The 24,786-nt window shown below is 53.3% G+C and overlaps 1 protein-coding gene across 1 annotated transcript; it reads right to left on the bottom strand.

The window, feature by feature from the left end:
- Positions 1–513: 513 nt before the first annotated feature.
- F8 (coagulation factor VIII) lies at positions 514–24,786 on the bottom strand. Its single transcript, XM_053990514.1, has 26 exons — positions 24,635–24,786; positions 20,426–20,550; positions 20,001–20,123; positions 19,312–19,524; positions 18,692–18,763; positions 18,165–18,272; positions 16,187–16,408; positions 15,677–15,911; positions 15,112–15,286; positions 14,111–14,204; positions 13,232–13,443; positions 12,957–13,107; positions 12,602–12,811; positions 8,700–11,367; positions 8,223–8,388; positions 7,218–7,415; positions 6,431–6,659; positions 6,161–6,343; positions 5,852–5,968; positions 4,549–4,620; positions 4,152–4,237; positions 3,509–3,664; positions 2,574–2,718; positions 1,563–1,711; positions 1,121–1,297; positions 514–903 (listed from the first exon to the last, which is right to left on the bottom strand). Exons 1-26 carry the CDS (start codon positions 24,784–24,786, stop codon positions 748–750), a joined length of 6,594 nt encoding a protein of 2,197 aa, XP_053846489.1. The 3' UTR covers positions 514–747.

The raw sequence follows: 24,786 nt of genomic DNA, 5'->3' as shown, positions 1-24,786 counted from the left end.
GTGCCAGGGAGGGGGAAAGCACAGGTGTCAGGAAGATGGCTCTGGCCCATGGCACACCTTGCTGGGGGTCATGTCAAGGTGGCAGCTCATCCACCAGGGTCCCTGGGAGCCACAGGCACCCACAGAACTCCTGTGGAGAACGATGAAGGTTTGCTCAAGGCAGCAACAGAAAGGGGCAGGGGGGTGATGGCACCCAGCCACAGCAGCGCTGTGGAAAGGGGACAAAGGAAAGAGCAGGGCCAAATCCCAGTGCTGAGTCAGACTGAGCATGAGCTGCCTCCCTCCAGCTTCCCATCCCCACTGATTGTGAAATGGACACTGGGGCCTGGAGCAGGGCCTCCACCCCTCATCCTTATCTTTGCTCTTCCTCCTCCAGGACCGTGCCCAGGACAGCAGCAGTTTGTGCAAAACGAGGCTGAGAAGCTCTGGGGCTAATTAACATTACCAGCAGCTACAAATTGACTGGGCCTCTGGGGAAACCAAGGCTAAAGCAGAGGGGAAAGTGCAGAGAGATACTGGAAAATTACTGTTTAATTCTTCATCATTACATCCGAGTATATGGCATCTGGTAGACACAGGAAAAGGCAGACAATGACCCAGCCACTGCGAAGCTGACCAGCCCTTCTCTTCCCCAGCAGCCGGGGCAGCCAGCCCCCTGGAGGGATGGCTCCAGCCCTGGGGAGGGCTCAGTGCCTGGTGGGATGTGTGTCCTTGGGCTGGCAGTGCCTCCTCCTGGCCCTGCAGCCATCAGTACTCCTGCTGAGTGTCGCAGCCAAGGAACTCTATCCGCAGGGCAATGTGGTTGTGCCACTGGCGGGGGTGTATCCTCACATAGCGGGCAAAGAGAGGGGACTCCAGGGTATTCGTCACTGTGCTCTGATGGTCTTGGTTTGCCCTGAAAATCTGGAGATGAGAGAGAAACCAGGGATGCACTTGGCTAGCATAACGAGGACAGGATCAACCCAGACAAACACCCCTTGGCATGCTTTAAAAAAAGGAAGAAGCACAGCCTGGCTCACTGCTCTCGGAGAGAAATCCTGTGAGCATGTTTGCTGCCAAGGGCTGTGCTTGCTGCCCTGGGGGTGGCCATGGGCTCTGGCCATGGAGCAGCTCTGCCTACCTTCTCCTTGCCGTTTTGCAGGACTGGGCTCCAGTGCATGCCATCCTGGCTGATGGAGACAGCAAACTCCTTCACAAACATCTGGGTGAAGAGAGCTTTGGCACCTTGGGTTATGATTGCAGTCACCTTCTTGGTCACTTCAAAGTCCACCTGCAGCCACTCTCTGGGGCTGTTGCTCTGGGGAAGGACAGACTGCCTTCAACCCTCCAGCAGCAATGAGAAAGACACACTCATTGCAGCTGAAGCCAAGCTGGCCCTGCACTTCCCTCTGCTTCACCTGCCCTACCAGACATCTGCTTGGAGCTGCTGGCTGCTAAATCAGTGTGGGCAGTGAGTGTGCAGCTTGCATGGTGCATGTGGCTGCACACACTTCCCACACAGCCCTGACTAGGACACCCTGCTGGGATCCCAGCTGCCTGCCTGGTATCTCCTCACAGGCTACCTTTGGCCTCCAGGCATTGGTTCTGCCCTGAAGGTTCAGGCGGGCCAGGGCCGGTGTCCATCTGGAGAAGACGCTGGCGCTGTAGGAGGACGCAGAGATGTGCTCATCAGGGATCCCTCTGTTCTCCATTCCTAAGGGCATGGAGCAGCCTGGAAGAGAGGAGCAGTGCTTGTCAGGGGCTAGAACAGACCCATCATGGAGATGCTTTCTGCCCGCTCCCTGCTCCAGCTGTGCTGCATGCCTTTGCCCTGCTTACAGGTTCTTCTGTGCCTTGCTGCAGTGCCATGGTCCCTGCACTGCCTGGGGCCCCTGTGTGCAGCATGGCTCTGGCCAAACTACTCCCACCTTCTTTTCTCCCTGCAGATTTTATCTAAGAGGAATGTGAAGAATTTGTGGTGTAAGGAAACCTAAGGAGAACCGGTCTCCAGGGGGAGAACAAGAATACCTGGGAAGGAGACACCCTGCACATGTGTGATCAGGTGTGCTTGTGCACAGCTGCTCCAGAGCCAGCTGGCAGGTTTGGGACATGGGCTGACAGCACAGCCACTGCTGCTTTTAGCTGCTGCAGAGCAGGTGTGCAAAGCCAAAGAAACGATCTCAGGGCACCGTTTCCCCAGGCTGCACTGCTGATCAGAGCCATCTCACCTTCAACTGGCAAAACCGGCGTAAAAGCCAACAGCATCTGTCTCTGCTTGCTTCCTGCTCCACCAGACTGAGGCAGCAGCTCTCTATCTATCAGCTTAGCTGCCCCTGGAAGTTTCCTGTGCTTTAGTAAAAAAGCTGGTGAGACCTGGCCCCAGGCTCTCCCTCTGGTATTTTTATCTCTTAAGACCACAATGAGACTCCAGCTTTGTTCCCTCAACACTTCGGTGCCTTCCTCCTCCACAAGTGCCTGGGAGTGCTGGCACACGCTCGGCACCCCAGCAGAGCAGAGCAGAGCAGAGCAGAGCAGAGCAGAGCAGAGCAGAGCAGAGCCCAGTTTTGGTGGCGGGGTCTGAGGGTGGCACGCACTGTTGAGGTCGCAGCCCAGGAGCTCCAGGCGCAGCGTGGCCCGGACGTTGTAGTGGGTGGGGTGGATGCGGATGTACCGGGCTACCACTGGGGGGTTGAATCGGTTTTCTTTCACTCCGTTTGCGTCCACGTTTCCAAAGAACAGCTGCAAGGAAAGGGAGGAAAGGGATTGTTGCACCAGTGGAAAGAGAAACAGACAGGACAAGGATTACTGGGGAGAAGAACGTTCATGTCTGGCACTTCTGTATCTCATCACCATCCTTATAAAAATGACAACTCAGGGAAATTATTTGAGATGAGGTTCAGGCCAAAGTGTGAGCGGGCCACTGAGAAAGAAAAAGAGAAGAAGAAACTTTGGGTCTGTGCAAATTAACTTGGTTTTATATTTTCACCAAACAAGGGTGAGAAAAATAAGGAGAAAAGTCAGTCCTCAATCATTTGAACCTGGGAAAAGTTGTAGCCACAGATGGTGCACACAGTGGAGGCTTTTCTGGCTACTCTCCTCCCAATGGATTGATCAGCTTATGCATATTTAGGTTGTGGGTTTTTACAAGCAACTGTAGATTCTCCAAATCATCTGTGACTGCACAATATTTTTAGAAAGGCAAATTTGCCTTTGAGGTCAAAAAAGATATTTGGGTGGAATCTTATGCCTAGCTCTAAGTAAAATGCAACATAACATTGAGATGTGGATCTCGCAGCCACCTGGGATGGTGGAAAGAGGTAGCTCAGACATTTTAAAATCAGACACATGGACACAGCAAGTCCCTTGCACTGAATGTGTGGTTCAGTCACCTGGCACTGAATGGTCTCTGTTGCTGCCCTAATCTCAGGGGCTCAGGAGGTTTCTGCCTTGTGGACAGAGCTCCCCAGCCCTCATCACCCCAGGACACCCCATTCAGGGAAAGCACTCTGCTCAAGACCCTTCACCTTACCATCTGTGTGCTCGTAGCATTCCCCTTGTATGTCTTCCACCTTCGCCCATCAAGGCTGTAGAACACAACAAACTGGGAGATGTAGAGGCTGGAGAACTTTTGTCGGGCCCCTTGGGTTTTTATGCCGTGAATAATGGTGGGATGCAAAAGATCCACCTGAGAATGAAAGTCAGGGATTCACTTCTTTGGTTTTCTGATGGAAAACCCAAGCCATGTTCAGGCAATGCCCCGTAAACCCAAAAACTTGCTTCCTCCTGACATAACTGAGGACTGGTTATGAAAGTAATTAAAACAGTTGTTCATCAGGGCACAAGTCCCAGCAGCCGGGAGTGAGCAGGGGAGAGCTATTTGGAGAGGCGAGCTGTTCTGCCTTGGTCTTTGGGGGATTTTTGCACAATCCAGTGCTGCAGCTGGAATTAAGTAATTCTTCTGCTGCACTGAAGATGGATATGGGGGTCAGGCCAGCAGCAACCTGAGCAGAGCAGCTGCCATTAGGAGCTTAGTGCTCTCCTCTCAGAGGGAAGAGGAAATAGCAGGAATAGCTGTTTATAGCTGGGGAGGCACTGCCTATCCACGAGTCCCTCTGCATGAGCGTGGCCTTGCCATGCCCGCAGTGGTGCCTCAGACACGAGGCCCCCCTTACCTGGATCCAGGCATTGCTGCGGTCGGTGCTCCAAGCGTTGATGGAGCCGGTGTTGTCCAGCCTGGCCAGGTAAGGAGCCCACTGCCCTGCAAGGACAGAGCACACACACAAGAGTGCTGCGGGCCCTTGGTGCTGCCTGAGGTGGTGAGAGGTCCATCCACAGCACTGGGCCTGAGGATCCCCCAGGCTTTAGTAGCCGCACAAGGGGTGGCAGAGCACTGGCACGATGGGCCAGCTATGTGGGAAGGCTCCAGGTCCCGACTGGGATGCTGACATGGGCAGGGATGGAGGAAGGACTCCGCTACCAGGGACTCGGTGCAGCAGAACTTGGGCAGGCAAACATGTGAGTTATGCTGGCTGAAGCTGCCCTGGCCCCACCTGCCCTCCAGCTACTCACCATACTGCCCCGAGGCCGTGATCTGAGAGTCTGCAATGCCACCTGAGGCCATACCCAGGGCATTCTGGCAGTCTGCAGGGAACACAGGGAGGGCAGAAACCAGGGACAGTTGGTTAGACAACAAAAGTCTAGGCTGGGTAGCAGCCTTCAGGCTCAGGGAGGTTTGCAAGCCTGCAGGAGCTCCCAGGCTTGTTTCTCTCACACCAAGGGATAGGTTTCAGAGGCTTCCACATCCATCCCTGAATTTTATGATAGCTGGAAGTTCTTGTTCACACCCCCCACATCAAGAGCAGAGAGTTTCCAGCATCAGACACAGCAGCCTATTGCCAAACTCCTTTCCCTGAGTCCATGGCCTCTGTCCTAATGTCCCAGCAGTGGTGACAAGTGTCTCTTCCTTATACCCACATCTTGCTCCTGGGCCTTTTTGTTACTAGGCAGCATCTTTTGAAAAAAAAATATCCCATTGCTAAAGGAAAGTCTACCTGACACCCCTGTCTCTCTCTGGCTCTCTTCTGGTCTCTGAGCACAGGCGTGTTTGTCTCTTATAATAGCCATTATTATTAGTGACTTGTCACACCTTGGCATTTCCACTGCGTGTCAAATGCTCCTGGGGAAAATGCAAATTTGAAATCTTCAGCGGATTTTTAACTTACGGCAACGTTTTCTGGCTGACATTTAATATTCTTTTATAAACAGGAGAGAGACTGTCTCACTGTGATAAAATACTACTCTGCCACACCACATCCCCAGTCCTTACTTATGGTGAGTTACAAAACATGTTGTTCTGGGGTAGAATCAGAGGTTTACTGTGGATTTTGCAGTTGCTCTTGGAGCTATTTCTATCAGACCAACCTGCACTCAGGCAGCATCACTCGTTGCCTCCTGTCATTGCTCCGTGCCTCAGTTTACCTCCTGATATATGGCTAGGCAGCTGGGCACTGTACCTTACTGACAGCACGGGCAGGGACCAGCCCATGCATTCACTTCCTTGGGTAAGTGCATTTTATGGAAGGTCCAGGGACCTTCAGTTTTGGAAAACGAGAGCTCTTGGAGTAAATATTTGCAGGCCAGTGAAGCTGCTTTCCCAGCCTTCACCCCAGCTGTGTCCCTGACTGCTCTCTGCTGGGCTGTGCAGGCTGGCAAGGGCTGAAGTGGCGACTTTTTTTCAGAGTGAAAACACAGAAGGTCCCACTTGGGTCACCCCAAGAGAAATGCTGAGAGATCTGGGGGAGGAAGCTCAAATACACACCGGTCATGGCTGTGTGTGTGCCCACGTGGGTCAGAGCACAAAGAAATCACTCACTCAGGTCATACACGAGGAAGAGGGCACTCATTCCGGCTTGTTGGTGCTCTCCCACTTTGCACTCCACCCTCCAGATCCCAGCGTGTGAGGGCCACATCTCCACTGTCCCAAAGACACCTGGCCAGGAATGGAGAGCAGAGCAGAGTTACTGCCTGTAATAGGGTGCCACTGTGCCAAGTGCTGTGCAACCACAGGGACAGAGTAGTCCAGATCTGCTCCCCCTCCTTGGTATTCCCCCACAGAAACTTCCTCAGGGCACAGACATGAAGCCCTGGCACAGGGGGGCACAGTGCCCATGCTGCATCTCACCAGGGTAGAGGTTGTAGACTCCCATGCGATACTCCTGGCTGGTCCTGACGTTGAACAGCTGCCCGTGGAAGTGCACAGAGTGGATGTCCTCAGTGCTGCCCATGTTCAGGAGGTGCCATCGGACCCGCTGCTGCTGGGCCATCACCAGCCCAGGCAGGGTGTCACTCACATAGCCATTGATGGCTGGGAAAGGCAGCAGTCAGGAGGGGCTCAAGGCTCTGGGGTATTCCCATCCCGATGGATGGAAAGGGCAAGGGCAAGGATCCTCACCGTGGAAGGAATGGTTTCTCCTGAAGTCAGGGCTGTCCTGCTGGAGCCGGCAGGGAGGGCGGCAGTTTCTGCGCACGTTCTCCGGGAAGTACCAGCTTTTAGTCTCGTCAAAGATGGTGAAGAGCAGGGAGAACTCCTGCACAGCCAGCTGCCTCCTGGAAACGTAGCTCAGCACGCCGTGGTTGCAGATGATCAGTGGCCCGATGAGGCCTGAGTGCAGGTCCTTCTCCTGCCAGGGAGCCAGGAAATGAGGGTCTGCCTCCGAGGAGGAGGCACAGCAGGGAGGAAAGTGGTGAACCCCTCTGCATCCCTGGCCTGGCTCCCACTCTGGGCCACGTGCAGGGAGGGAAGGACATGTTGAGTTCACTGAGCTAAGAAAGCCTGAGCAGAAAGCGTTTGCTTGTGCTTTCAAGACACGTGGTGTCTGTCTGTCCAACTGTCCCTACTGTGTTGGACCCTGGGGCCAAATTCAGGAAGATCTGGCATAGGGGTAAGGAACTGCAGAATGCTGGTTTCTTGCAAGTCTCATAAGCTGGAATAAGGAGAGGAGAGAGGAGAGAGGAGAGAGGAGAGAGGAGAGAGGAGAGAGGAGAGAGGAGGGAGGAGGGAGGAGGGAGGAGGGAGGAGAGAGGAGAGAGGAGCAGCATGTATTCATCACTATTAGACACCTGAGAATCTACACAACCCCAGGCTGCTTTCAGTGCAGCCCCATAGGAAACTCCTTGCCCTCACAGCCAGACCCAGGCATGCTGCCCTCCTGGGATGCCCCATGGAGACTCCCACCTACCAGGTCCACGTTGGAGAAGTAAGCCCAGGCCTTGCAGTCGAACTCCTGTGTGGTTGGTGCCATCTGGGGCAGCACTTTCCAGGAGTATTTCTGGTAGCCACCAGGCTGCACCACACCACCCTGCTGTGTTGTGCCCTCATAGGCTGTCAGTGTGGAGTGGAAGGAGAAGGGCCGTGAGGCCAGGTTCTTGAACGTCACCTGCACCAGAGGGAAGGCAAAGCAGTGGAACGTGTGAGGGAGCAATGCTGACAGTGCTCTGGACCCTGGTGGTGGGTCCAGCCAGCTGGTGGGAAGGATGTCCCCAGCTCCCAGGCCTCCAGCTAGTGTCCATGCAGTGGCCAAGCCCTGCTGAACCACAGGCTGTAGCTGTGCAGTGCAATCTCTGGTGGAAAGCACATCCTGGGTTCAGGTCTGCTGGATGAGGCCCTTTGCCTGCTCAGTGGAAGCAAGGTCAGCTACACTGTTGTCTCTGGAGCCCAAAGGTGCTGAATGCATCCTGGTGAAAATTTCTATGAAAACTGGGCAACTTCTCCAGGGACACAAGTCCTGAGTCTTTCACCTTCTTCTCAGGTAGGTGTTGAACACTTCCACCTTTGGTAGTGTGGGAAGCCCAAGCCTGCCCTCATACAGAGCACCTAAAAGAGCTGCACTGAGCCCTGCTTAGCTCACTACCCTTTTTGCCATCCCTTCACATAAAAGGTTCCCCATGGAGCCCAGGAGCTGATCAGGCCAAGCTGTTGCAGGGGTTGGGTCTGTCTCAGGTCCAGGTCTTGGCATCTGAGCACTCTGAGGTTCCTGCTGGCCCACTCCTGCAGCCCTGAGGTCCCTGTGAATGGTCTGCCTCCCAGTCTGGTGCCATTCACATGCCAACAGGGCAGCTCCTGTCCCCAAGCCCTGAAGGTTAACCCCCGGGCAATGCAGAGCCTGCAGGCCTCACCTCTGGCTGAACTCCAACAGCAACAGGGGGATTTATGGTTTCATAGGAAATGGGAACTTTCTACTCACCATGATGACATCTTGAACTTCTGCCCTGATGTAGGGCCCGAGGATGCCCAGGTGTTCATCCAGCTCTCTCCGCTGCACCGGCTGTGTGAAAGAATCATCCAGGTACTCTCGGAAAACCACCTTGCGGTACTGCCAGGAATGCTTCCTCCTGCTTCTGCGGGGGTCCCTGCAGGGGCATGCCAGTTAGGTAAGTCAGGTGACACTGTCCCACAGCGAGGACAGCCATGGCAGGGTTGTTACAGGTCAGGGGGATACAGAGCCAGAGCAGCCCTGACCCACTTGAAAGGAAGCTCAAAGCTTCTGGAGGTTTAAACCCTCCAGGGTAGAGGGGAGATGCTGGGAGCACCCTTCCCCTGGGCTGCTTGGCTGGGTTGTACTGGTACAGAACCGTGATCCTGCCTGCCAGGACATGCCATCTCATGCATCGTGCTGTGCCATGCAGTGCAGGAGGAATGCACGCAGCAAAATCACACTTACGTTGCTTTTAGGAAGTGCTGGGGTCTCTGCTCCCCATATTCCCACATCACCTCCACTGCTGCAATGAAGTACTGCCGTATCTCCCCCTGGAAGGAGCGCGGGTCGTGCTCCTCTTCCCCGTACATGTCAAAGTCCTCCATGGTCTGCTCTGTGTCACTGTACTCATCATAGTCTGTCTTGGCAGTCTTTGAGGGGCTGGAATGTGTCCCATTGTTCAGGGCGGGTTCCTCCCTTTGTCCTGGGATGTGGCCCCTCTCCCCAGCTGTGCTGTTGCTTTCCCCATCCTCCTTGGGCTCTCCTAGGCCCTGGCCCTCTGTCTTCCCTGTTTCTCTGAGGACATCTTCCCTGCCGAGCACCTGACATCCCTGAGGAGTGTCCTGCACATACTCTGCTGGCTTTTTGGTGCTGTTGTTGCAAGGGGGACTACTTGGAGACAGTGAACAGTTCTCTCTGACGGCTGATTTCAGAGCCATTCCTTCTGGGCTTTGTCCAGACATGCTCCCAGGCACATGGTCCTCTGTGGCATTGGCCTTGAGCTGCTGAGGCTCAGGACTGAACTGACCCAGCTGCTCCACAGAGTTTGTCTCCTCCTCCATGTGGCTTCTGCCCTGAGCTTGCTCGCTCCCAGAAGCCCCCCACGCCACAGCTCTGCCTGGCTGCAGCTCTGCCAGAGCTGGGCTGTGCAAGTCCCCCGTGTTCCCCACAGCCCCAGGGGAGGCTGGGTCCCAGTTTGAGGCCAGATCTGCAGCCTCAGCAGCGACCTGCCTTTCTGAGCTGCTCATTGCCACTGCTGATCCTGTCCCCAGTGAGGGGAGGGAGTCTCTGCTGTGCTGAGCCCCATCACTGCTGCCCTGCACCCCCCTGTCTGTGCTCAGCCTCCCCTCAGGATGTGTCTCATCAGCCTGTACAGCATCCCTGCCTGGGTGTAGCCTTCTCTCAACCATGTTGGATTTTCCTTCCAGGCTTTGTGGGGCTGCCAGCACCTCAGGAAAGGTGTTGCTTGATACCAAGGACCTCTTCTTGAAGCGAGTGATGCAAAATGGGGAATGAGGTCCACACGCCTTTGGGGCTTCCTTATTCTCTGCTGTGTCAGGGGGCTGGCTGGCCACATCCTGCTCTCTTGTCTTACCATCAGAGAGGGGCTTTCTGCTGCTGGTGTTGGGAAGACCCAAACCTCTGCTCTCCAGTGACCTGGCTTGTTTAGGTCTCCAGTTGGGGCCATTCGTGCTTCTGGCTGTAACTCTGTGTCTCAGAAACTGCTCAGAGCTCTTTAAGGAAGCACTTGGGAATTGCCTGGTGTCTTTGGTCACAACATTCGATTCAGAAAAGGCAATACTGTCCAGCTCTGCTAATTCCTTAGCATCCTGAAACATTTCTTTCAAAATTACTTCATCCCTCTCTTCTGTCATTACATAGCTGGATGGCTCAAGCTCATTGGAGTCTGCAGAGGTGGTGTCTGGAAGGCCTTTGGCAAGTCCACTGGCTTTTTCTGTGCCACTTTTCGCAGGCAATGAGTTACTCTCATCTGTGAGGATTTCTCCTGGTACAGGTTTGTCTGACAAAGAAACATTTTGCCCTTCAGAAGTTTTGTAAAAGCCTTGTGAAACCACTTTGTGAGGCCCTTTTTCCAGCCTAGCATCTAGGTCATTTGATGAATAATTGCTTTCTGTGGTGTGACTGTGAACCACAGCATGAGAAGTCCTGTTATCTTCTGTCTCACCTGGAGATGCAGAAGGACTGTTCAATGTGGAGGAAGAGTTGTGATCAATACTTAAAGATGGTGCTGTACTGATTGTCTCCTCTGAGTCATACAGGTTAAAGGATATTTTATCAGGCCCTTTCAGCAGCTTGTCCTCATTACCCTGGGAAGACACATCTTGAAGTGCCAGGTTGTGCTCCAGATCATTCTGGTGAGTTGAGCTCCTGTTCTCCCGAAGAGGGGCTTTGCCAGCAGCAGAAGCAATGGAGTCCCACAAGCTTGTTGCAGGAGTGGTTGTCTTTTGAGGCTCTGCTTCCAGGTTCTCTATCCTGTGACCAGACTGGGCTGTCATTCCGTTTACTGGCTCCTGCAGCTCTGGGATTCTTCTCACTTTCATTCCTGCCAAAGCATCTCCTGGAGCTGCTGTGCCTTGGTGCAGCCATTGCTGATCTTCTGAGCTCACAGTACCATGGACCCTTCCACTGACACCTGCCAAGTGTTCTCCAGGTGGGACTGCTCCAAACCCTTCATCCTGGCTGATGATTTCTGACAATTCTTCGTCTTCCAGGAAGGACTCATAGGACACTGGGTCGTAGCTCGTCTCTGACAGAGAAGACATGGAAATATCATGAGGATTTGGCATTGTTCCTAAAAATGTTGATGTGCCATTGGAAGAGGGATCAGAAGTCCTGCCATTGCTTAGGAGGGCCCCATGTTCTGTCAGGCACAACCTTGTCTTCTGTATCTCATTTCTGGAAGAGGTGATGTTGTTCGGTTGCTCATTCACACATAACTTCTTTCTTTTAGAGAAGCCCCTGGGCTGGAATTCAAAGACAGCCTCCTCTCCATCAGGATACACATAATCTTCCTCATCAGCGTATTGCTCATACCGGCACTGCGAGACCGTGAACTTGGCATGCATCCCCCGGTCTCTGAAGTCAGGATTTAGGCACCCCAGTGTCCAGACACCTGTCTCAAGAGAGGCCAAAAGGACACCATCAGCCCACTTCAGTGGGAAATTGGAAGAGATGCCATTCCCATGCTGCTCCCTTGCTAGTCCAACCTACATTTTCAGGCAGCCTCTGGCTCATGGGAGTGATTCCATGCTTTCATAGTCCCTAGAGTGTCTTACAGCCAGACCCACAGTGTTGCTGGCAACATCAGAGCCTTACAAGTGCCATCAGCAGGGCTGGTGTTTCCTGGCAGAGCTTAGTGAGCTACACACACCTGTGAGGGCCCAAGTACAGCTTGGTGAGAGCAGTTAATGCAGTGAGAACCCACGGAGCCTCCAGCAGCAGCAGTCACCATAACCCACCCCCAAAGACATCCTGGTGCTGTCAAACACACCTCTCCCCCAAAGACAGTCACCACATCTCTCCCACTGAGGGAGAAAGAAATGAAAGGCTGCATCTCACTCATATCCCCAGCCAGTGTGTTTGCTCCCAGCAGAGAGGGTGAGATGTGTGATTTCTGGGCTCTGCTGCTGGAGAGAGCTGCCACCTGCTGCCAGCTGAGCTGCTGCTCTGCTTCTGAGGAAGCAGAGGAATCAGCTCAGACGGATGTGAGGCTTGGCTGGGCTGTAGAAAGCTTCCTGTGGTGTCTACAAATCCTGACAGCTCAGCTCGGGGTGCAGTGCCCATGACCTTCATATCAGTGCTGCAACCACACGGTAAATCCTGTGTCTTCTCTGAGTGAGGAAATGGTTTGACAGCACTGCTTTTGCCAGCGCTAAGGGAAAAGTGCTGAGTGGGGGGAAATATAACTGAACTCTGAAGCAAATATTTTCTCTGACTTCTCTGTGGCTGTGGTTTCTGTCCTTGCAAAAGCGTGGAGATAAATGGCATGGCCAGCAGCTGAACCCACAGCAGGGAGAGCACTGCCACTCCCCTTGACCTCCAAGCTTGGAGCCAAGATTGCAAATGTCCACCAGGCTCACGTTACTGCAGCCAGCTTACTGGTTTGGCTACATGTGTGACCTTAACACACCCTACGAAGTAAAATACTGTAATTCAATTTACTTGATTTAAGCTTTGAAAGATTTAATCACTGCCTCTCGCTTTGCTGTTCTAGCAGGCTGTGGATCCCTTTGCTCTCAGAGCTGTCAAAAGGAATTGGGCACCAGTCAGAGAACTGGCTGGAAGTGCTCACTGATCTCTGCTGGGATGCCAAGCCCATAGCTGACAGAATAGCCCATGTTACTCACCTGGCTTTTCCAAACTCATGATGACTGTTTCTCCAGAAAATGGGAAGAGAGTAAGCACGTCCTCAAAGACCATGTTGCGCTTGAAGGTGTTTCCAGAGAAGAAGATGGAGAGGAAATCTGTTTGGGCCCCAACACTCAGGACATACCAGTACACAACGTCATTCAGGCAGAGTTTTGTTTGGAGGTTGTCAAATACAAAGCCATTAATAGCTGGAAGAGGGCAGGGGTGAAACATTTCAAGGCCAAATTCCCTCCATGGCTGCTGAGCTGCTGTGTGTCCCCTGCTCATTCCCTGGGGCAGGGATGAGCCTGTGTCTGTGGGGGCTTAGCAGGGACCCCCTGGCTGAGTACTCACTGTGCATCACATTGGAGGCATAAAACTGGGGGTCCTGAGTATCCACATGGGCTGCATCAGAGCAGAACCTCTTGATATTCTCCTCCAGGTACCAGCTGTGGTTCTCATCAAAGACTGAAAACAGCACCAACTTCATGTTGTCTGACATTATCTGGAAAAGAGAGGGAAGAAATTATTCCTGGTCTGATCAGAACACCCCTGGTGCCCAGTGTAGCTGTCAGGTGTCAGACTGGGTGCATGGAGAAGTTTACTGTCATTTCACAGGAAAGACCCACCTGATTCCCCCTCTGATCCATGGACTTCTTGGAGCAGATCAGGAGGGGCCCAATCAGGCCTGAGGCTGTGTCTCGGAGGGGGTCGATGGAGCTGTAGTAGAAACGGGTGAGGCAGCGAGGATCTGCCTCTGTTGGGCCATCCTCAGTGGTGAGACTCCAGCTGTAGGTGAAGGACTTCCCAGGGGCAATAGGAATATCCTTCACATCTTTCTCTGGCAACACACAACCCAAGAGCAGACCAGTTATATCTGGGTGGCTCCTGCCAGAGGCGATCCCACTTTTTAAAAGAGCTCAGAAAGGTTTCCTGACCACACAAGCTGCAGAGGGAGCCACCCATGCCCATCCCAGGATCCTGGTGGGATGTGGGATGGCCCTGCACAAGTCGTGGTCCTGGGAGCACAATAACATGGAGTGAAAGCTGTTCTGGGAATGAAACCTGGAGGAAAAAAACAACCCCAAGCAAAACCTACAGAGCTGCAGGAGGGAGAGTCTAAATCACAGTGAACCCCCACACATATGCAGTCAGAGGGAGCCTAGGGAGTGAGGGCTGTAAATAAACTGCAAACACAGGCAGGATCACCAGGATGGTTCCTGCCTCGTCAGAAAGTGGAGGCCTCCAGGATGGACCAGTTAACGTGGTCCCAGCTCCCTGGTTGAAAATGCCCCTTCTCCCACTCATCATTGAAGCCCTCCTTAAAGACAGGGTTACATGGAACCAATAGGAACACGAACCTGGAATCATCATAATCCCTGGGCTTACAGAGTTTAGGTGCTTGGATGAATGGACAACCAGTCTTACCAGAAGCTTCAGGAAACTCTCCTGGCCCAGAAAAATGGCAGTGGCCAGCTGATATCCCAAGTTGCCATGGCCTGCCTTACCTTGTGAGGGTCTCATTGCATAGTAGGGCCTGACGCTGGTGAGGCCATGAGGGTAGATGTTGTAGGGTCGGCTGGCTAGATTCCTGAACACGATCTGGAATGAGGACAGGCAGCAGGAATGTTTGGTGATTTCTGATCACTCTAAGCCCTTGAAGCTGCTCTCAGTGTCCTTGCAGAGAGGGAAACACTGGACAGCACTGCCCAGGGTTTGGCTACCTAGACATGTCTGGGATCACAAAGTCAGAATACAAGAAACCACAATTTCTCTATGATGAGCCTATACTGTCCATTGATCTAGGAGGTGTCTGTTTCAAGGAGGGCATGAAAATATTGAATTTATTAAAGAGAAAGTCGCTGTCTTTAGCCTTACTTTACACATGAGTCAGAAGAGGGCCATCAATCCAGGCCCCGGAGGACCAGGACATTAAGTATGCACAGCAGTCGAGAGCTTTAAAGTGCTCCCCACTTCCCTGCGTGAAGCCCTTCCTTTATTTCTCTAAATAGCTCTGTCACATGCCCACGACTGCACAGGGAACCCCAGGGAGGGAGCAGAAATGTGAAACTGCTGGAAACCATCCCATTCCCCCAGCTGCAAACAAGTCAAGTGGTCAGGAGAGGCACTTTGGGAGACAAAAGTGGCAGTCCCCAGTGCCGTGAGGTAACAGCAAACAGATGGAGAAGAGCAGAGGGTGAGAGGACACTCCTGCCTCAGAGGAAGGTGCTGGATGTCATGTGTCATGTATTAACTCACACAGTTCCTAAGACACCTGCAATGAAGTCAAATCAAAGAGGGACTGGGCATATCCTGTGCCTCTTACTGAGAGTGTTTACCTTAAGCTGCCAGTAACATCTGCTTTTCCAGAGAACTTTGAACATTGCCAAACATGAGAGAGCACCTGAATGACTTAAGTCAGACCTCAGCCACAAGCCAAGAGCTATTAGTAGGAACAGCATCAAGCGCTGAAATTTCCCCTTACAGTGGAAAGCTGCATTTCTCTTACCTTAAACTGATCTCCCACCTCCCCCTTGATGACAGGCCCCAGAATTCCCTTGTCCTGTTGGTTGGACACCTTGCGCTTCTTGAAGGTTGCATCCTCATACTCCACAAACACCACTTTCTTATACTTTGAACCAATCTGCTGTGGCCCAGGCTCCAGGTACAGGCTCGCCGTGTTTCTGCAGGCAAGGCAGAGAAAGAGCAAATGGCCACAGGCAGGACACAGAGCAACACCTTCCATCATGCAAGGAGCTGGCAGATGGCTGAGAACGTCACCAGGAGTTGTTGTCTGCTCAGAAGGGACTGATTCCAGAGGCCTTGGTGACAGAGACAAATGCCCTGGAGACAAATATCTCTGCAGGGCATTTGGTAAAATGGAGCAAAGCCAGGTCCTGCCTTCCCATGGCCTCTCCAAAACCATTCTTGTCCTGCATCCATACTGTTAGTGTTTAATAAAGAACAAAACTGTCCAAGCTGGGCAGAATGAAAAGTAATTTCTGGGGAAAAGGGGGAGAACTGGCAGGGCTGCCTTGAGGAGCAGCCTCATGAGCACACATGCCCCCTCTCACCTGTCCAGAGACGCTGGCTTCACAGGGGCATAGTCCCAGTCCATCTCCTCAGCTGCAATGTAGTAAGTCCAGGTCATGGGCCTGTCTTTGGCAAAAGAGCGCACTTGGATCACATGATACGTTTCCTCATCTTCCTCAGGGTAATCCAGGTCCTCTGGCTCTTTTAACTGCTTCCCCATCTTCAGCAGGCGTTCCTCAGGACACTCCTCCACCTTCACAAAGGCCTCCATGCCACCTGGGCTCAGACAAGCCAGGCAGAAGGGGTCACCTTGATGTACCAACACAGGCAGGCACTTCCCCAGGCCCTGCCTGGGAGAAATCCTCTCCACGACTGTTCCCATCCACTGGGCCAACCTGGATCAACCCATGCCATCTGGTACGGGCCAGACTGCAGGTGGATGTAACCCTAGGGAGCAGGAGGGGCCTCGGAGCTTCAGCACTGCACAGAACCCTGAGCCCAGGCCATGCCCTGACCTGCTTTCCCCCCGAGCTCTTGGAAAATAAGGTTACCTTGCTGATGGGACAGTATCTGGCAGAACATCCGAAACCAGCCAGCTGTTCCTGGCATGGTCTGGGCTGTGAGATATGTGGCAGGGGAGATTTCTAGGCTGCTGAGACGGTGGCTTCTCACCAGGAATGTGTGGCCTTCAAAGAAGATGGAGTGGACTTCTGGCCCAGAGCCCAGCCCGATCACATGCCAGTGGACCTGCTTCTTGAGGCACAGTGTGAGACCTGCCAGGAGACAAGGAAAGCAGCCAGGAGTCAGCCCTGTGCCCAGTCCTTGTCCATACTCTTGGTGCCATAGAGTCTGACACATGCTGATGGAGTCCCCTGCTCATGTGCTGGCTTCAGGCTGGAGAAATCACACAGGAATGTGGACTGGGCACAACAGAGGCACGGGTCACACCATCCCCCTGAGATAAGACCAGATTTACAGGCTGGGGGACTTTGGGAGGATTGCTGGTAGGAGCTCAGAGTGGGATGCAGGGGCAAAAGGGAGAGATGTGCTCCTTGACTCTGTAAATAGGGAAATTGGGCACTGGACAGGAGAGTAATTTGTCTGATCACAACACTGGCAAGCCTGACACTAAAACATTTCATTTGGAGCAGGGCTCCAGCACATCTTCAGCAGTAGCTGAAATACCACAAAGGGCAGAGAGGGGTCACCAGGATTATTTGCGTGCTGGAGAAAATTCCTTCCTCAGAGACACTCAAAGAGCTCAGCGTGCTTAGGAAATGGGAAAGAACTTAACTGCATTGTAGATACTTTCCTGGGGAGAAACTGATGTGTGCTGAAGGGCTCTGTAATCTAGCAGGGAAGTGAATAACAAGTTCATGGACGCTCAAGGCAAACAAAGTCAAATACAGCATCAAGTGCTTGCTTTTGCAGAGTGCAGAGGTGACTGGAACAGATCCCAAGGGCCTGGGAGGAAACTGGGTGGAGGTTCCATCCTGAGGCCCTCAGCTCTCCATCAGACACCTCTCAGGCCAGGTGCTGCATCCAGGGAGGGGGATGCTGAGTGGAGGTGGGTAACTTCTCCAGGAAAAATCTCACTGTGCAGAGAGAGTGGACTTTGCTTTTTTTTTTTTTTTTTTTTTTTTTTTTTTTTTTTTTTTTTTTTCTTTTTTTTTTTCTTTTTTCTGGAGAATGGCCAGGCCCAAGTGGGAGGTTTTAGGATGTGGTTCACCAAAGCTGCTGGTGGTAATGACTCTCCTGACTGTTTCCCAGTTTGCCCTGGAGATTCCTCACTCTCAGGGAGCTCTGGATCTTTTCCCTGGAGTACACCAGAAAACATCAACTTTTGTGTTCACTGAGATCAAATCCAGCCTTTTCTTTTGCTCTTCTGAAGAAGAGGAGTCTGAAAGAACCTTATCACTCTATAATACTGATAGCCTTATCACTCTAGATGCACCAGGGAAGTTTATGTCAGATATTGAGAAAAATTTCTTCACTGAAAGCGTTGTCAAACATTGGAACAGGGTGCCCAGGTTTTTAAAAGACTTGTATGTGTGATACTCAGGGACACGGTTTAGTGCTAGACTTGGCAGTGTTAAGTAGTTTACAGTTGGACTTGATGATCTTAAGGGTCTTTTCCAACCTAAATGATTCCATAGTTCTATTCCCAAAATCCCATGAAGGTGATTTAATGAGAGCTCAATGCTACTGCCAGCCTTGTTCACAGGGCTACAAAAAATAAAACTCTGCTACCAGCATCATTCTTGGAGAGCTCCAAGGAAGTCAGCTGCACTTGGCAACACAGACAGCTGGAAACAGCTCCTGCCCTGCTGTAAATGGGAAAGCCAGATCTGAAATAGAAGACCCCCTCTGAGGTGAACACAGCCTAACAAATCCATCACCTGGAAACTCCTCTTGATCTCTTTTCTTACATCCTTTCCCAAGCTACCTCGGCTTTACAGACCTGGCTCCACCCCTGCTCCTAGCAGCTCCCATGCCCCCCACCCCTGTCCCTGTCCCAGCAGGACTCACCAGGCAGTGAGCCATTGATGTAGCCATTGATGGTGTGCAGCTCTGTCCCGTTGTGAGCCTGGGGCTCAGCAGCTGCTGGGGAGCCCTGCTCAGAGTACCAGCTTTTCCCTGTGGAGAGAGGAGGGTACAGTCAGCTTTCACTTGAGAGCATTTCAAAGCAAAAGTAAACCTTCTCAGGGAAGTCAGATGTGTGGAGCCTGTGGAGATCCACAGCATGCCTGGCCATGGGTGTGGGGATGACCACTACACGTGACAGGGAACCACTCCTCCCCTCTTAACCTGTGTGATGGGAACAGGGCCAGGGCGTGGGACGGCAGAGCTGGGCGGGGGGTGGGCTGCAAGCTCCCTGCAGCTGGGGAAGGCAAGGAGGGGCAGCATGCACACTGGCTGGGGGGCAGGCACAGGCTTAAACCCTTGGGAGGGGGGTGTGGGTGCTGAGAGGCTGTGCTCACATCAACTGAACACACGTGCAAAGCAAATGCCCCGGACGTGGCTGAACGCAAGGTCTGACACCACTCAGAAATTACCTTCATCAAACACTGCGAAGAGCAGCACAAACTCTTTCTGCAGGCCCTCATTCTCATCAATTGCCAGGGTCCCTGCAAGATGCAATGAAATGGATTTCTTGAAAGGTCAGCAAGCACCACCCAGGGAATTCCCTTTGTGCTCCTCAAGAACTGGTAAACCAAGGCTAGGCTGTGGTTTGCTTTTGTCATGTCTCAAATTGCAACAGCCCTGCTTCCAGTCTTGCAGTCCCCAAAAGTCCATGGTTGAGAGGCAGCTGCCCCCAGAAGGCATCAAAAGGTCAGCTTGTAGTGCCTCCTCTTAGACCTTTGCTCAGTGGAGAAACTGCTCCTGGTGAGTCACTGGAGCCTGCAGACAGTGCCCAGTCATTTCCAGTGACTATAGAAGGGTCTGGACAACCACCTCCAGGATGTGTCTCAGCCAGAGATGACAAATCTTACTCCAGTCACATCTTCTTGTACCTTGTGCCATCAGGATTTCAAGACTGAACCCCAGGAGCACCTTCATTGAGCACAGCTCACTGACTCCACTGCCATGCTCAGCCTCAGGAAGGCATCTGTGATTATTCTGCTTTTCAGTTAATGGTTGCATGTGGCCTGTCCCCACCCTGTGCTGTCCTTACCAGGTCGGCACACGAGCAGAGCCCCAATCAAACCCGAGTTGATGTCCTTCACGCTGTTGGTGTTGGAGGAGTAGGAGTGGGTCAGACAGGCTGAGTCGTCGTCCGTCGGGCCCTGGTTTTCCTGGATTTCCCAGACATATGTGTGTGTCTTCCCAGGATCCACCCTGTCCCCCTCCTTCTCTGGCTGGCTGGTCTCATCCTCATACCCAGCTCCTAAAACCAAAGAAATGGCCAAATGTCACTGAAGGTTCATGCCCAGCACACCATGACTAGAGAAGCGCCCCTTCCTCCGACCCAGAGCACAGCCCCTCTCCATCCCAGGGGCGCGAGTCCCACGGGCAGTGCCAGGTCTCAGGGCAGAAGCAGAGCTGTGCCAGACTCACGTGTTGGGCTGTGCACCCACCACCTGCCCTGAGGCTGGCAGCACAGTCTTCCTTGCCCTAAGCATCCAGCCTTAGGTTTAACCTGTGCGTTACCTCTATACCTGATTGCTCTGCACTGTTTGCTCAGCTCATTTCTGGGCTGGGCATGCTCACGTTGCTCGCCCAAGCTAGGCCATCTCTGTGACCATCTGTCCCTTGCAGAGGGACACGAACAGCAGGGTGAGGGAGGGATGCACACTTGGCAGGCAGGTGGCAGAGCAGGGGGTGCTACACAAGGACTGGCAGCACCTGATGTTGCCAGCTCACCTTCCGACGCCTTCCAGTAGGACACGCCGACGGCATGGAGGTTGTAGGGGCGGGAGGCCAGGTTTTTAAACACGATGACCACTGTGTCATGGACTTCTGCTCGGATGGTGGGGCCTAGAAGGCCTGGAGGGGATAAGGCAATAAGGTCAGGCAGCTGGGGTCAGGCAGCTCACACCCTGCCAGAAGCCCCAAAGGGTCGTGACTTTCCACAAACCCAGTTAGTGGCTGTCTCTCGTGCAGCACGGCAGCAGCAGCAACTGCATCAGCTCCAGCCAGGCCCTCTGCACCCCCGGGAGCTCTGCCATACCGGGATCCACCCAGCTGCTTTCCTGCTCCTGGCTGAAGAGCAGCCAGCAGCCAACCCAGGATGAGTCTGGTGGCTCTCAAGGATTGCTGGAGTTCCCCACACTGCAGGTGCTTCTTACCCATCCACGCTGGCTTGAGCTTGGGCTGTGTGAATGAGCCATCAGGGTACTCCACAAAAACAGCCTTCCTGTAGCGGGGAGGGACACCAGCTGGGGGGGGACGTGGGCCTGCATGCCCCAAAATGCTGCAGGAGGAAGGAAAAGCCAAGGCTGGTTGCACACACCCGTCCATGCATGGGCAACAGGCATCCTCTTCCTTCCCTTCCCACCAGCTTGCTTGCTGGAGCCCCAGGGATTGCTCACCCTGCTGTGTCCTTTGGATTTCCTGAGAGCTCCCAGGTATGACTGGGAATGTTTTGCTCAGCATACAGATGACAGCAGGGCAGTGATTAGTGTTGTGGTGTTAGTCACGATGGAAGAAGATGAAAGGCCATACCCAGATGCAGCTGGGACAGGGCACAGCAGCAGGCATTGCTGCCTGTCTCCTGCCTCATGCTTGGCAGCTTCGTGATTCCTTGGCAGCAGGGGCACAGAGCACTGGCAGTGCCGTGGTGACCTCTGCCCTGCAGACACCCCATCCCCAGCACCCTCAGGTGTGACAAACAGATCACATCATGTGTCACTCACATCCTCCCCAGCTCCTCCCCAGGAAAGAGACTGCTGGGCTCCTGGCAGGTAGTGGCAGTTTGCTTTGTGTCTGAGCAATGTCCCCACATTTGTTTCTTTTCTGCCTAAAATGGGATTTACACTTCACAGCAGGAAGAAAAAGGAGCCTTCAATGTATTTCACACCCCACTTATCTCTGCTTGCCACTTTCTACCTGTAAGAAGCTTAACAAATTCATTTTCCAGAAGGAATCCAGCATGTTTATCAGGATAACAAAGACATGAATTTCTTCAAGGATTTTAGAGACTGACTTATCAGCCCCAGGACTAAGACCATTTCCAGTAACCAGACAGACCTTTCCAGCCTTGTTTTGTTTGGAGGACAAACAATACCAGGTGGTATTTTCTTCCCACTTAAGAAGCAAGGAAGGTTTGCTGTCCTGCTCTGACTAAGCCTTCATTCTAACAACGTTTGCCTTTGCGACTCTTCCTCAAGTGGAAGAGGAAGGAGACAGAGTGACTCAAATTTAGGAAAGGCAATGCACACTCACCCCTACAACACTGGCTGGAAGCCACCTGCAGCTGGAGGGTGCTGTGGGGAGAGCAGGGTCTGCTGTTCTCAGGGGCAGAGCAGGATGGGAGCCCATGAAAACCCCACAGGCACCAGCTCCTATCACCCCACAGGCACCAGCTCCTATAACCCCACAGGTACCCAGCTCCTATAACCCCACAGGTACCAGCTCCTATAACCCCACAGGTACCCAGCTCCTGTAACCCCACAGGTACCAGCTCCTGTAACCCCACAGGTACCCAGCTCCTATAACCCCACAGGTACCCAGCTCCTATCACCCCACAGGTACCCAGCTCCTATCACCCCACAGGTACCCAGCTCCTATAACCCCACAGGTACCCAGCTCCTATAACCCCACAGGTACCAGCTCCTATAACCCCACAGGTACCCAGCTCCTATAACCCCACAGGTACCCAGCTCCTATAACCCCACAGGTACCCAGCTCCTATAACCCCACAGGTACCAGCTCCTATCACCCCACAGGCACCAGCTCCTATAACCCCACAGGTACCCAGCTCCTATCACCCCACAGGCACCAGCTCCTATAACCCCACAGGCACCAGCTCCTATCACCCCACATCCAGGCTGGCAGGAAGCCCCCAGGAAGCAGGCACGGCCCCAGGGAGCAGTGCCACTGCATTCAGCTGACTTTGCCCATGAACCATTCTGATTCCTGGCTTGGTGGCAGTGGGGTTCTGCCCCAGCTTTGCTCCCCAGCATGTCCCCACACTGCGAGCTAGCTGAGCTGCAGGGTTGCTGACACTCAGCTGTCCACTCTCAGGAAGCTGTGCCTTAATCTCTAGCTCACAGAAAGCCCAAATTTGAGAATGGAGCCCTGAGATATGATGGTCTGATCCTGCTAATTCTGCAGTAAACAAGGCAGAAATCCTCTGGAGCCAGGAGGATTTTGCTGGCATGCAGGGGCATGGCTGGGAGGGCTCTTAGTGACAACAGGGCTTAGTGCTGCATCCCAGTCCTGGCAGAGCCGAGCCCACAGGAGACAAGCAGGCGGAGTTCAGCCCAGAGATGTCTGATCAAAGTGCTTCTGGCCAGCCCTCTGTAACTGGGGTCCTCGTGAACTTCCTTCCCCAATGGCAGCTGGAGCTGAGGCAGGCCGATAAGTTTCTGGCACCCTGTATCAGCATTGTTAGCCACACTATCTGTTCATCTCTTGGAGCTGGGAGACATCCTGCACTGCCAAAACACTCAGACACAGGCTGCTGCTACGTGTCCACCAGCTCCATGTCCGAGCTGAGATCACTGGGGCCACTGCAGGATGTGCTGGTCCTGGCTCTGACCCTGCTGGTGGGGTTGTGTTTGGGAGGAAGAGAAACTGAAATCATGGGGAAGGTGTGAGCAGCTCTGGCCTGGTGTGTTGTAGCCCGTTAATTTGACCGAGCTTTCTACAAACATGCCAGAGGAACCCCTGGATACATGCAATGGGTTTGGAGGTCCTGCCTGGAGATGCACCTCTGGGAGCTGCCATGAGATGCTGGGACACTGAGGGAGAACATGAGGAGCAGAAGGCACCACACACACAGCTCAGGGACAGCCCAGCCCCAGGGACAGCTCTGCCTGCCACACTTTGCTGGCTCACTCCTGCACGCCCCTTATATCCAGCCTGGCTATTTTCCTGTGCCCTCCTCTCTTGCAGGGAACTGGGCTGAGGTTGCAGGGCCAGGGAAAAGGCACCATCATTCAGCTGGGAACAGCCACAACAAGCAAGCCCTGGTTCCCATCAGCTTCCCCAGGAGCTGCGCTGCCCAGGAGTTCTCTCCCTCTCCAGGCTGGAGCACACCAGCAAGTCCCTCTGAGACAGCCCATGTTATCCTCCCCCATTTTAGAGAAGGACAAGTGACCTCACACTGCCTGCCAATGCCCCACTCATCCCCAGGCAGGGTCAGGTCCCTGAGTCATTCCAGGGTCAGAAATAGTGCCCAAGAGCATCATAAAGCCAGTGCTGAAATGGAAAGCCACAGGGCTAAATTAACAGTGTGAGGGAAGTCATCATCTCTAGCATAACCTAATGGATCTGAGGGCAACAGCAGTGAAAGCAGCCCGGGGGGATTAGTAAAATGGGGGGTGCTGGATGCAGTTTTCCTACTGAAGTAATCAAAGTGGGAAAAACCAACATCACTGGGATACAGTGATTACAGCAGCTAGTCAGGCTGACCTGGGTCATCCCTAGAGCCTGGCTTCCAGTGCCTGACCACAGCTCCTTGCTGCTCAGGCCACCGTGGCTCTGAGATGGAGTCATGGGCTGATACCGCCTCAGCAGAGAGTGTGGGGAAGGGGATATGGAAACAGGGCAGAGGGAATGCACCTTGAGCCACAGGGGGTGTAGCCATCCAGCTCCATTCTCCATGTCAACCTCAGAACATTCACAGCCAGGCATGTCCAAGCCAGCTGTGTCTTCAGACAACACCATTGCCTGAACAACTCCCGTTTTTCCTTCCTACTTCAAAGTACTCAAGCAAAACCACCATGCCTTCCTCCTTGCTACTGTGCATGAACACCATTCTTTGCCCAAACGCTACAAATTATTTTCATTTCCTTAAGGAAAAATTTCAGCCCCAGCAATGTAACGTACACAGAGATATGAATAACTAAAGCTGGATTTCACCAGGGGCAGACACAGTGGAAAGCCTTTGCTGCTCAGAGTTATGTCAGGGGGACACAGCCAACCTTCCTCTGCAGTGCCCAGTGAGTCCCAGGTGCCCGTCTCCCCTCACACTTCCCCAAAGCCGCCAGGATGCAGAGCAGAAAAGAAAGCACAGGCTGGAAAATCAGCTCATGGCTCCTAGTACAGACTTTAAAGGGTCCTAGGCAAATGGCATTAAGATAAAACAGCGCAGAAGAGTGATGCAGAGCAGGTTTGCATCTTTCTCAATTCCACCTGTCCCTCATCAGGGGTTGCACTTCGTGACCCCCCATCACACCACCCCTTCCCAGCTGTACCAGGAGCTCGGTGCACCCACCTTGCCAGGCTGCCCCCATGTACCTGCATGCCTGGAGCCAAGCTCACAGCGCCACATGCCAGGGTGGGAGAACACCCGGGGCAGGGTTCTAGAATTGCAAAAGGAAGAGCTTTACCCTGCAGGCGCTTGCAGCACGGACAGCAGGTCGCTGTGTGTGTAGTCCCAGGCGGTTTCCACTGCAGCAATGTAGTATCTTCTCACTTTGCCAGTGCCCTCCTCAACCAGGCAGAGGAGCAGGAGGCTGCACAGGGCTCCCACTAGCACCAT

Source organism: Vidua macroura, chromosome 14 (assembly GCF_024509145.1).
Source record: "Vidua macroura isolate BioBank_ID:100142 chromosome 14, ASM2450914v1, whole genome shotgun sequence".
NCBI lineage: Eukaryota > Metazoa > Chordata > Aves > Passeriformes > Viduidae > Vidua > Vidua macroura.
The sequence above is the reverse complement of the archived record's forward strand: the minus strand, read 5'-3'. Positions and strand labels throughout refer to the sequence as shown.

Excerpts from the sequence above, each read along its gene's own strand:
- F8 (XM_053990514.1), bottom strand. The coding sequence starts at position 24,786 with ATGGTGCTAGTGGGAGCCCTGTGCAGCCTCCTGCTCCTCTGCCTGGTT. Across the intron at positions 15,912-16,186 it reads GATACTGTCCCATCAGCAAG|GTGGCATGGAGGCCTTTGTG; the intron begins GTAACCTTATTT and ends GTCTGAGCCCAG. Across the intron at positions 5,969-6,160 it reads AGTCTACAACCTCTACCCTG|GTGTCTTTGGGACAGTGGAG; the intron begins GTGAGATGCAGC and ends ATTCCTGGCCAG.